The sequence below is a fragment of the Fukomys damarensis genome, unplaced genomic scaffold (assembly GCF_012274545.1).
Source record: "Fukomys damarensis isolate Sample0158 unplaced genomic scaffold, DMR_v1.0_HiC HiC_scaffold_39, whole genome shotgun sequence".
Classification (NCBI taxonomy): domain Eukaryota; kingdom Metazoa; phylum Chordata; class Mammalia; order Rodentia; family Bathyergidae; genus Fukomys; species Fukomys damarensis.
The window spans coordinates 4,419,013-4,432,218 of NW_022900951.1; the positions used below are offsets into that span (position 1 = coordinate 4,419,013).

A 13,206-nucleotide genomic window follows, 5' to 3' on the forward strand; every position below is an offset into this window, starting at 1 on the left:
AAAAAAAAAAAAAAAAAAAAAGAAAGAACAAACTACATGTGGTAGGAAGGTCATCCATCCTTGTTTTCCTTTTCTGAGGTTTCAGTTAGTCAAGGTCCAACATTTTTGTAAAAATATCAAATGGAGAACTCTATAAATAAAAGAATTCATATGCTTTAAGTTGCACACCATTTTGAGTAGTGTGCTTCAAAACTTGAGCTTCCCACCTCCATTGGCTCAGGATATAAAACATTGCTTTGTCCATGGTATCCATGAGGTATATACTACCCTCCTGATAGTCAGTTAGAAGCCATCTCAGTTAGTAGATTGACTGACTCTTGCAGTATGTCAGTGCTTGTGTTCAAGCACCTTTATTTTTCTTAACAATGTGGTATACACGCATAATCCCAGCACTTGGAAGGCTGAAGCAGGAGGATCACAAGGCCAAGACTAGCCTGTGGTCACCATGGCATAAAACATAGAAGAGCAGATTAACTCTGGTATGATGGGGCAAAGAGGAAAAGCAATAAAAATGGGTTTTGTTAATAAACGTGGTTTCAGGGTATCTACTGAGGGCTTTGGAATGAATTCCCTATAGTTAAGGGGAAATTGTATATTCAGTTCCCTCATTTTGCAAAGGGAAATGATCTTGGAGGTCTACTTGCTCTCTGTCAGTGGCTAGTAAGCTATTGCCCACTATCTGTTTCAGCAAATAAAGTTTTATTAGCACACTGCCATGTCCTTTTGTTTACAGATTGCCAATGGCTTCCTTCCCACTCTAACAGCACGCATGATTGAGTAGGTGGACGACAGAGATCACATATCACAATGCCAAAGGTATTTACTGCAGGATGCTTTTCAGAAATATTTTGGAAAATGAAAGATCTGCTGGCGTAGAGCATACATGAAAAGGTGGTGGGTAGAACAGATCTTTTCACTACAGTTTGTACTCTTTATGACACATCATAAAATATAATGATTCCCAGTGGGGCAGGGAAATCAGCACCACTGTCTGAGGGGTGAGGAAGAGACTTAGATAGCGAGAAATACACTGGGCTTAAAAATAACTCTACATTTGCAAATCAGTCTTCTTTGCTTTTATGAAACAGGCTACAAATAGTCATATCAAGCAGAATGGTGCTGCTTATTCTTAAAATGGAGAGAGCAAGTGTGGGGGGGAGGGAGGAAGACAGAGAAAGAGAGAAAAAGAGAGAAAGAAGGAATGTATGAGTCCATTTCCCAGGACATAGTTGATAATTTCTCATTTAGGTTCAACACAAATAAGAGGGGGAGAAAAGACATAAGATTTTAGACTAACGGGGAGACAAGGGGAAAAAACATTTTTTAAAAAAGAGATTGAAGAAAAAAAGCTGGACTGAGCTAAGCTCTACTAAATAATGTTCTCAGTACACTGTTGACTGAATTTGTAAAGTTGATCAGAAATAGTGACTTCAAAAATCAAGACTGATTTAGCAGTTGACGACCTGTAAATGCTGCAAAAAGACCTACCCTGGAAGACAGACACGCTGCTTCAAAAACTAGGCAGACAATGCAAAAATGTTTGAAACACCGTTGAAAAAGGGAAGCTCCTATTTCCATGAAAGTATACACTGACCCGCATTTTCTAGTCTACTGGGTTCCCAGCTCGGCTTCTAACCATGCAGTGAGCGATCGAGCTCTGCTCCCATGACAAATGTCTAAGTCATGAAGAGATAGGAGCTTCCTGACGCTATGGTAATAACTTTACATAAACACAGAGCAACAGAGAGCATTCCGCAAATCACTTTCCAACAGATGTGTCAAAAGTAATAAAGAATTAATAATCCATAACACAAAGTTTCAACGGAGGGATAATAATATGACAATCTTCCATACACGTTTGTAACATATTATAGAATCAAAATACCACTTGAATTAAAACTCAGACAAACAACGCAAAATCCTACAGTCTTTCTTTGGATCTGCATGTGGTAGTACTTCTGGTGATAATCCTCTTTTGATATTTAGTCATTTGCCAAAACCCATGCTTTAAAAATATATTAGAAACACCTTTGAAAATTCTCCTGCTCGTTCCAAATTGATGACAAGCATCTGTTTGAAAGTGGTCTAACAGCAGGCACATATCTGTGGCATTCTATCACTGGAAGGGTTTCATATGTACAGAAGAAAACAAATCATTCATTGGAAAGGAAGGCTTAACTTCAATTTATTTCCACTTACTCATATATTCGACTGTTAATGAGTATCTACTATAAGTAAGGTGCAAGGAATGGTCTAAAAGCCACAGAAGAGCTACAGAAGCTTTAAAAAAATAATACAGGACAATGGAGTAGTTTTCAAAGACATCACACCCCTTTTAGCCACTGGTAGAGTTCAGAAAGGGTTCACAGCATTACTTGTGCTTAAGTTAATCTTACATCATAGTAGAGTATGATGCTTTTAAGTAGGTTTTTTTTTTCCAGTAGAAATACTGGATTCACACACCTATCTTCATAAACTCTAGTATGCTTAACGCCTATTAATGCCAGATGTGAAAGGAAAAATGTCTCTATATTTAGACAAAGTCCTAAGAGAAGGGCATGGGCATTTCCACCCTTGGCATGGCTCCCTTCTCTGTCCTTTGTGAATCCAAGCCACAAATATAAGCAATACCAATCCTCTCCTCTCTACCTCCCTCTGCATCAGCCTCTCTTGTTTCAGAGGAACAACTCTGGCCAGCAAACAAGTCGACATCAGAGCTGCATGAAAACATTATGACCTAGAAAATGAGAGGTGCTTTCAGCATGACAGCAATTTTGATGTAGTTTACATCATATAAAAAGATGCCACCCACTGTCGGACATACATTGAAAGCAGAGTTCACATCTCCCTGAAGACGGGAGGGGAAGAATCTAGAAAAGGACTTGGCACCCAAGCCCCATCAGACGGTGGGAGGTGAACAGATTTGCAGAAAGTCAGGAACAGGCTGGGAATGGCACTCGGAAATTGTGTTTTCTGGCACAGGGCGGTGCAAGGTCCCTCAGTGCTGTGTCAGTCCTGATATATGTGGATCCTGTGTCACCCCCAGATACACTAAACTGCAAAGGAGACTGAACACTTTCAGGAGACCTAAGGTCCAGTCCAGCAGGTGGTCACGATGTGTGTCCTATCCACAGGGACCAAGGGACCCGGTGGGCTGCTTTCCCTCCCTCCTGTGCAAGGCCACAGGTCTGCTCAATTCCTGCTGTGATTCTATGTTCAAAGGATTCAACCACACAATGGAAAACGTCACTGGGAACCTCTGACTCTATACATCTGACCCTTTTAACCGCCCATAATCTTCCTGTCCCACACGCAAAAAGCAGGTGTGGGGTTGGATAGAAAGAAAGGAGGTCTACGTTTTGGGAAAAGACCTAGGGTCAAAACAGAGTGAGAGAGGGACAAGAGAGATAGAGACTTTCATGATCACTGTGGAGAAGGTGCCTCCTTCCAGCTAAATGGCTTCAGTGGCATAGAATAACACCTCTGTATCTTGACTTCTGCATCTGTAAAGTTGGGGGTAAGAATCTCGACAACAGATATGAATGGATTCTGGCATATGCAATAACAACAGGGAAATTTTACTTCTTTTTCTTTTGGCAAGAATACAGAGAATAGACTGGCAAAATAATCCCCTCCTCTCACTGTCACCCCAGAAAAGATTCAGACCTTTCCAGCTCACTATTTGGTCATTTCCTCAGTGTGATCTCTGACCTAATGTTTCACAATGGCTGCTGTAGCTCCAGTCATTACATCTAAGTACCAAGAAATAGGAAACAAAGGTGAAACCCGACCAGAAAGATACACAGTTTCCCTTCCTATAACTCTAACAATAATTCACCTTACATATTGTTGACTTACATACAGCCTCCCTTCTTGCAAGTCTAACAGTATTTCAGTTTATACCTCTTTGGCCAACAACTCAATGGATGGCCACAGATACCTTGAGGGGAAGCTAAGAAATGTTAACCACTTAGATACACGAGCATAGGTCTGCCTAGAAATTGAGAATCCATTACTAAGAGAGAAGAAGAAAGCATATATCAGGAATATGATGCATGGGGACACTGTGGAGGGGTAGAGCCTCATGGAGGTGGTGATAGCTTTGAGGGATGATGGTGGCTCTCATGGGACCCAGTCAGATCCTGCGTGGCTAAGTTATAAAACAAGTGAGTCTGTGCCTGAGTGTCTCTGGCTTCCTGTCTCACCATGTAACCTCTCTTCCTGCACAAGCTCCCACCATGGTACCATTTGTCACCCTGGGGGCATAGCCAGGGAGGGCCCCAACAGAGATAAAATGACAGGGCCAACCAATCTTCAGCTTTCAGAATCCAAAACTGTGTGTGGTAACTAAACCTCTTTATAAACCGCACAGCCTCAGGGGTTTTATGATAGCAACAGAAAGCAGACAAACACACCCCGTTAACAGTAATATAAAAATCTCAGAAAATGCCTCAGGATTTTTTTTTTTAACCACTCTGACAGTTTTGTTCTGGCTGAAGTCTATTATAAAGCAACACCATGAAGTAACAGTCATTATAGATTTCTGATCATTATACAATTAAAACTCATAATGCAAAGTAGATTTTCATAGCAACTTAAGCTCTATTAAAATTTTATACGTCCAAGTCAATGTTGACCTTTATTCACATAACAAGAGGGAAAATGATACTTTAAAATAACTATATCGTTGAAGTGTGATACAGTGCACATAAATATTTAAATTTACAAAAGATATCACACTTTTTGTGGAAGCAGAATGTTTACTAGCTTTGAGAGTTGGTTCCTTCCTTTGCAGGGAGACTGCCAGTTCTCAGGGGCACTCATGAAATGAGGCTGTGTGGGCCCTCAGAGTGAATGAGTGCGTGTATCCAGATGGCCTTTCCACACTTTCCATGCACTTGTTTATGAATAAATAAATAAACGTCTGGGCCGGGGATTTGGCTCAGTGGTTCCACTGCCTGCGTCACAAGCGCAAGGGCCTGAGTTCGATCCCCAGTACCAAAAATAAATAATAAATAAACAGATAAATAAATGCCTGTTATGTGCAAATAAAATAAAGGGCAGGGATTCACTTCCAAATACAGTGGGGCCTCGGTTCACAGACTTAATTCGGTTCACGGTCCTGGAAAAGTTGGCCATGTCTGTGTTCATGCAGAGTTCGCCAAGAAAATCAAAATTTTGCCACCAGAAGCATTCATCAACCCAGGCTTCCATGTATATGCCTGATATCTGGTACATGTTACACAGATACTACATTTCAAGACAAAATATATCTCTGGTACATGTTAAATAGCACATTTGATTATAAAAGGCATATCTCTGCTATGTGCTAAGTAAATACTGAATTTGGTTATAGATGTGTGTTAAGGAGGTCACATATCTGCTTATAAAATGCATACTGCTGGCATGTGCTGTATCTAGTTGATTATAAAATATATGTTTCATGGCATATGTTAAGTACATAGTGTATTAGATTATAAAATGCATGCAAATCTATGGTATGTGTTAAATGATACCATATTTGATTATAAATGTGTGTTAAATAGATGCTATTTTGGATCAAAAATATATATATGGTATACCTTAAATAATACATTTGACTGTCATATGCATATCTTTATCGTGCCTGCATCGCAAGTGCAAGGTCCTGAGTTCGATCCCCAATATCAAAAACAAACAAACAAAGAAACAAAAAACTAAAATGCATATCTTTGATTATAAAATCCATATCCCTGGCATGTGCTAGACAGACGCTATATTTGATTATGAAATGTGCATCTCCGGTATGTGCCAACTAGATAGCACATTTGCTTTTGGATGTGTGCTAAAAAGCTTCTATATTTGTTTATCAAACGCATAGCTCGGGTATAAGCAAAGTGGATAGAGTATTTGATTCTAAATACATGTTCAGAGATAAACTTGATTACAAAATGCATGTCCCTGGGATGTGCTAGACCTATGCTGCATTGAATTATAAATATGCATTAAACAGTGACTGACTTTGAGGATAACATACACAATTCTTGTATGTACTGCACAGACACTCCACTGTATTATAAATTCCATATCTCGTCACTGTGTCGGACACGATATTTGATTATAAAACGCCTATCTCTCATAAGTATTAAGTAGGAATGGTGCTGGATTACAAAATAAAAACAAAAGGAGCCGACCAGGGGACATTTAGAAAAACACAGCTTGGAATCCTGCTTCTGGCGTTTACAGGGGCAGCAGCAAATAGGAAGCAGTACGAAAAACAAGCTTGTTTCACTGTCTTCAAAAGCCACGGTTGTACCTTGGTACTCAGACTCACTGAAGGTGGTGCTTCGTGCATTTTGATGCAAACATTTAGTCCCGGTGTTTGTGTGTTTGGCACTGGACGTGGGAGCTGGCATTTATGGTGTCCATTCTCCTGCCTGGCAGCACTGTTCAGACAAGGCAACGGGTCTGGGAATCACTGCAGCTCCTGGAGCCATTTAACAGCCAGTAGCAAGGTGCCACCGTTAGCGGGACGACTGTAAGTGTTTTCTAGATGCATTTAAAGTACTCGATATACATTAAATTTTAAATAAGGCCTTTTTCTTTTTAATTGGAGAAAATAGGAGCATCCAGTCAATCATTCTCTTTTGTTAAGATCTGGGTGGTGAGGTACCACCGTCCCTGTTTTTTGCCTTCTTTCCGCTGACTGAAAAGAAAAAGTTATTTGTACACATAACACATATAAGTGGATTTGACTAGAATAATGACGACATTAGATCCTTCAAAGGAAACAGGTAAATGCAGATAGCAGGGCAAATCGTTAGTCACGATGGCTTTACCTGCCCTTGGTATTCCACTGGTCTCAGTCCGGTGTAAACGGGCACAAAACTGCTAGCAAGGAGGACCTGGGGGGGTGGGTCAGAGAAAACAGCAGCTCCTGAGTAGAAGCACTGACATTCGGAGAGTCAATCTGACACATCCTGCACTATAAAAGCCCTGTTAAATGGGTAAGTCCCATGTATCTCAACTGCACGACTGCACACACTTTCATAATAAGAGAAAATATTTTTAATATGTAAAAAAAAACCTGACATAGAGGCACGGGGTCCACCCTCTCTGGATCAGTCACCCTCACTTAAGGAAAATGAGGCACTGTGACTGTAGACAGGCAAGTCGACAGAAAGTTAAATTTAAGGATGCTGGAAGTTAAATTTGTTATTGTACTCCCTGTACGCTTAAATTGAAGCTAAATCTAAATTCCTCAGCATGTGCAGGTTGTGGTTGTAGATAAATTATTTATAATTTATTAATTTTATATGTATTTACTGTATTACTAGTGCATTAACCAAAAAAAAAAAATGCTTTAAAGGTGCATATTTGTTTCCTAGAAACAAACCTCTGTGCCAACTGGATAGCACATTTGCTTTTGGATGTGTGCTAAAAAGCTTCTATATTTGTTTATCAAACGCATAGCACGGGTATGAGCAAAGTGGATAGTGTATTTGTCCCACAACTCAGAGAGGTCTTCCCATATGTTGGAAGATTCCCGCAAAGGGGGAGAAGCACGTTTTACGTTCCAGCAGCATGGTCAGGGTACATAGTGGGACTGCGACAAGTAGGGACACCAATCATAGTTTACCTTCCATTTAAACGTTCGAAACAGTAGCCATTTAGAGTATCACCGCCCCCTCCAGCAGAAGAAGCTGACCTCCGATAGCTTTCCTCAAATGCAAATGTTACATTTTGCAGCTCAGCCTCCAAATCCCTAGCAAGCTTTCTACCTGGAAATGCGAAGCTTTAGACACTCAGTGTTTAAATTCTCATCTTTCAACTGATAAGTGAAAGACTCAGTGGATGGCTGCTTATTGTCAAAGATTTCACCAAGTTTTTTTTAAGCATCATATATAATTCAGAAGTAGATTATGGCCGAAGCACAGATTTATATATCATCTGTTTAGAATTATTTAAAACTCAGAAGGCATTTTTCCCCCCAAAGAAACAATATTATAGTTATGATTTTTAGGTCAGCTCCTCTCAAAACCCTCTTTATTTGGAACTGCCACTCAAGTCTAGACACAGCAGGGTATCACAATTTCTACAGGAAAATCTGAGTTGCTCCCTGATGCAGCAAACGTACTCCTACCCGTTAGTTCTATACTCTGTACGGGACTCAGCGTAAACTTCCCCACAAAGCAAAGTAAACACGAACACACCTCCTGGCTTCTCATGATCAAAACAAACACAGGAGCACAAAGGGTTGTGCGCTTTTTCTGGTGGAGCATTGGACGCTTTATGAGGCTGATACACAGCACACGCCTGCTGGCATCTAAGACACACACAGATTTGCCCAGGGTTCTGGCCCAAGGGAGTCCCGAGGCTATCTAAACCCATAAGGGCTGCAGTCTTTGCTGGATTTGGCTTAATTTTCACACAGAATGTATGTTCATGTGGGTTTTTACCAGTGCGAATGCTTGTATCACAATGTCCCTCCAAAGCTTCCTGTGCTCAGAGGTGGGGCTTTTCAGAGGTGGCTGCAGCTAGGGTGTGTGACCCTGGCACTAGGGGTAGAGGGTAAACTGGGTCAGTCCACTGGATCAGCCTAGGTCTGGGTGTGGCTGGATGGGTTAACTGAAGACAGAAGACCCTCCCTGGGTGTGAGTGGCACCACCCACCCAACAGGCTTATTGCCTAAATAGAGCAAAGAGGGAAAGGGAGGCTCATTGCTGTTCCTTCCTACTTTCTGCCTGCTGCACTATATTCTCTGCCACACTGCTCTGCCTGGGAGTCAGCCAACTATGGACTGAAACCTCTACACACTGTGCTAAGGTAAACCTCTCCTCTTTAATTTATGGGTGTTGGAATATGCAGGATTGGGAAAAGTAACCAAGATAACCAGGGTCAATATGTACAAGTCAGGCTGCTTTGGTCTCCCCCCCACATCTGTCTAATTTAACTTACTTAAGGAAACATAGAAAGCACACTAATTTGCAGCACTGATTCCCAGAATAAAGCATCCCCTTTAACCTATTTAGGTGTCGGTTTATCTACTCACTGCACTGTACAATATCAACCTCACACAAGATTCGCCAAACATCCACTGAGAGTCAATTCCAACATGCTTCTACTAAGACATGCGTCTCAAAAATTCAGCTTTCATGGGTGACAGAAGAGAGCAGTGTGTGACACTACGTCTATCACGCTCAGTCCACAGAGGGGCAACGCAGGAGCTAGGGCCACCCTAGATGATCAGCCCAAGATCATTTAATAGATGAATGGGGGAGATGAGCACCTTTGATCCCAACCCTGTTGGCCCACTGGTGGCAATGATGAACTCCGCTGTTGGCATTATTTAAAGGAAGGCCGTTCTCAGTTTAAGTGGCAGTATTCACGCTCACTAAATTTGGCCTTTTCAGCAACTGGCTACTCCAAAAAAAAAAAAAGTACAATCACAGGCTCCAGATGTGTTTTTGTAAGGACTATGTAGCTGCTCGATGAAGTTATGTTGCAAAGACAAGATTGCATGTTGGCGCTAAGTAGAACAGTGTGTGGAGGGTGTGCATATTGTGAAGGTACAGCATCATGACATGATCACAGCACTTTGAAGACCCGTAGCTCTATAAAGGACCAGAGATTTATGCCATTATGCGACCGAGATATATGTGCCCTACAGAATGATCACTGCCTTTAAAGCCAGAATTATGACTCCCCTTAACACATCAGAGTATAACATGAAGTTCACTATTTACTGCTTGGAACTATTTTAAGGCATTTAGATTAAAAGAAAGCTATTCAATTACTTTCCAGGAGATAATAACAGTAAGTATCCTCCCGAATGGTATGAAAAGTGCAGCAAACTGGAAAATACCTGTCACTCTTCCAAATTGATGTGCTTATTCTTGTCACAGCTTACTCTCCCTTCATACGGCCTCATGATGTGTACATCAAACTATGCTGAGTGGGAAAATTAGCTTTAGATAGTTAAAGGTAAGTGGCTTTTCTGACTCACAGTCAGTGTGTGGTTCTCCGATGGCAGGGGAAGAGGGATGTCAAAGGAAAGAGGCACAGACTGACATGACAAGGCCACTTATAAAATATCACGCCCAAACATGTGCTTTCCGTGGATGTGACCTCACGGGACTGCTAAATATACCTCCACCTGTCAACCAGGGAGGTATCATGTGGAGCAATGTGTCGGTCATCACTGGAGGGAGGAGGAGAGTGTGCTATTGGCATTTACTAGGAAGAGGCCAGCGCGATGAACCACTTATAAAATATCACGCCCAAACATGTGCTTTCCGTGGATGTGACCTCACGGGACTGCTGGTGTAACTGCCCATGCTAAATATACCTCCACCTGTCAACCAGGGAGGTATCACGTGGAGCAATGTGTCGGTCATCACTGGAGGGAGGAGGAGAGTGTGCTATTGGCATTTACTAGGAAGAGGCCAGCGCGATGCTAAACACCCAACGAAGCCCGGGCCAGTGCAGATATTAAAGAAACGGGCTGCAACTAACAGAAGACTGGAATAAGTTCTCTAGCTTCACTTGCTTTTAGCTACTTGTGCTTATCACCAAGCTGAGAGCCCGCCTCTCTGAGCAGTGGTAGGTACCTAAATTTGCTTCAGTGCAGACAACACTGTTGATATGCTAGACACCTGGCCACAGGTGCCTAAGGGGCCTTTCAGGAGCGTGGAGGCTGCTTTGATCTAGTTTATCTGTGGATGACGCACTGATTGGAAACACCCAGCTGGCACAAGGGTCCGATGGGTGACTCTCTCGCATGGAGGTGGGGAGTGGTTGAAAAACCCACGGCCCCATCACACTAACACCACCATTTCCTGCGCACACTTAACTTGAAAATTAATCGTGCATCCCCAGAACACTGATGATTTCACCCCCGAACATCTTCACTAAAGCTTCGAGTCACCTATTTCTTTATCCCATAAACATTTTGAACCCTAACCTTGCAGAGGCAGATGTGCGACTTGGCCGCCTTGTAAGCAAAACCCCGTTTTGGGAAATGTGTTGCTTCGGCAACTGACAGACTGCCGAGGGTACCATTCAGGCATTTCTCACTGACAAGGTCCTGAACATCCATTCCCAGTGGCCGAGGCTGCATATGCTAAGGAAGAAAACAAGGACCTGTCTTTTTTAGCCCACCACTGGGTACAGCCCTTCAAACATTGTGTGTATGTAGAACCCTTGCTTCGGTTTTCGTTGATTCTTACAAAATACACAACAATACAAACCACAGGGTCTCCCCGCAGCAGTAGCATAAAGCATTACCAAGTGCGTATTCAATACACGTCCTGGCTGGCTCTTTTCATTTCGCATTTTATAGAAAAGGGGTGTTTAGAAAATTATGTGGCCTAGCTTACTCCGAGAATAAATTCTCAACAAGGTTCATTTATGTAGCAAGTTTACTGCGGAGTGTAATGAGGATCTGGCCGCCTATACGGAACCTGCTGGTGTCATTGAAATTCAAAGACAGATTCAAACTTATGTTACTTGGGTCTGACCAGGATAATGGCCAATCTTAAATTCAGTCTTTATTTCAACTTCACAAAGTTAATGTGAGAGGATCTGGCAGAGAAGTACTGTCGTTACGTGCACAGAAATTCAGGACTTTGCACCATTAGACTGGGTGCTCCGTCCCTAAAGGGCCAGGACACCATCACAATTGAAAATCTCCTGGATGCCTCTCTGGAGGAGCCTTCACGTATGTCAAAATACTACTTCAGAACATATGTGCGCATATGCTTGAAACGTGGAGAAGTCCATGATTCGTAGCAACTCAGGGAAGCAGGAAATGCATCTCCCACCGTGCCACTGCAATGATTAAAATTCATTTCTACTCAGTGGTAGGAATGGCTTATGCCTGTCTTTTAAACCAAGAATTTACCTCTCTAATTATGTTTTGCTGAAGGCTAATATTAAAATGTGCTTGACCGAGAGATGGAGGGAGGAAGCTGGAAGGAGAACGGAATGAGATGTCAGAAGAATTAAAACGTGTTATGTATATATACGAACCGTCCATGATGAATGTATCATCATGTTCTGCAAAAGTACAAATAAAAAATTTTTTTTTTAAATGCGCCTGAATTTCCTAGTCGTGTGTTGGTTTCTGAGGGGGAAAAAAATCCCAGAATAAAATCTGGAACGTGAAAGGAATAAGCCGATATGCACAACACGTGTATGTGGATACTCAGGACCCATCCAAGCGTCGAGCTAGAGAGGAAGGGTGGAAAGAGATGCGAGTCAGGAGAGTACAGTGGGCCTGAAGGTCACTGTGCCTACCTACTAAGGACTTCAGAGCTAACGAAGCACTGAGGCACACTTCATTTGGCCCTCGTAATACTGTGTGGGGTAGGCAGGACGTGGTACATTCCGTCTCACCAAGACTGAGATTGGTCAGTAGTCCCAGTCTACTCACAATGTTCATGTAAGTTCACACTGCATGCACCATTATTTTTCTCCATCCCCAAGTTGGTATCCACACTTTCAGGAGGTGACCTCAATCTGGTGTCTATCTGTGGGTGACCAATGACCTACACCTATGAAGAGTCAGTGGATGTGAGTCCCTGAAAAAAAAAATGCTTGTTTTTCTGCTGTTGCTATGGCTTGGATTTGAAATGTCCCTGAAAACTCATGTGTTAAAAGTCTGGTTGTCAGCTGATGGGACTTTGGATCTGACTGGATCCTGAGAGCTCTAAGTTCATCAGCTGATTAATTCACGACGTGATGGATTAGATATCAAATGTCCACCAAAGTCTCCTGTGTTCAGAGGGGAGGCTTTTGGAGGTGACTGGACTATGGGGATAGCATATTCAGCAGTGGATTTATCCACTAATAGTCACAGCTCAGTCTGCTGCCAGAGGGGGGCCCAGCTGGAGAAGGGGAGTCACAAGTCATGTGACACTAAAGGACGTCTCTCTCACTCTGGCCTTTGCCTGATTGTTTGCTTCCAGCTACCACGAGGGGAACAGCTTTCTTCTGCTGTGCTCTTGGAGCCAGCCCACCACAGACTGAAACCTCTGAAAACGTAAGCCAAAACAAACTTTTCCTCCTTTCAGCTGTAGGTGTCACATATTTTATTCCCAGTGACAAAAGCCGACCAACACACACTGATCATAATTGGGCGTAATTTGGCGTTACTGAGAGGTGTTGAAAACTTAGGAGGGGGGAGGCCAATTGAAGAAGGCCAACTGATCATGGGGACATGACCTT

At 42.4% G+C, this 13,206-nt stretch overlaps 1 protein-coding gene across 6 annotated transcripts in view; it reads right to left on the minus strand.

Moving 5' to 3' along the window:
• Positions 1 to 13,206, minus strand: part of Pnpla4 (patatin like phospholipase domain containing 4) — a 34,274-nt gene that overhangs the window by 5,264 nt on the left and 15,804 nt on the right. For all 6 annotated transcript variants that reach the window (XM_010611159.3, XM_033760159.1, XM_010611158.3 and 3 more), the window contains one exon: positions 6,819 to 6,884. In XM_010611159.3, coding sequence (XP_010609461.1) covers positions 6,819 to 6,884 — 66 coding nt within the window. The remainder of the gene's footprint in view (positions 1 to 6,818; positions 6,885 to 13,206) is intronic.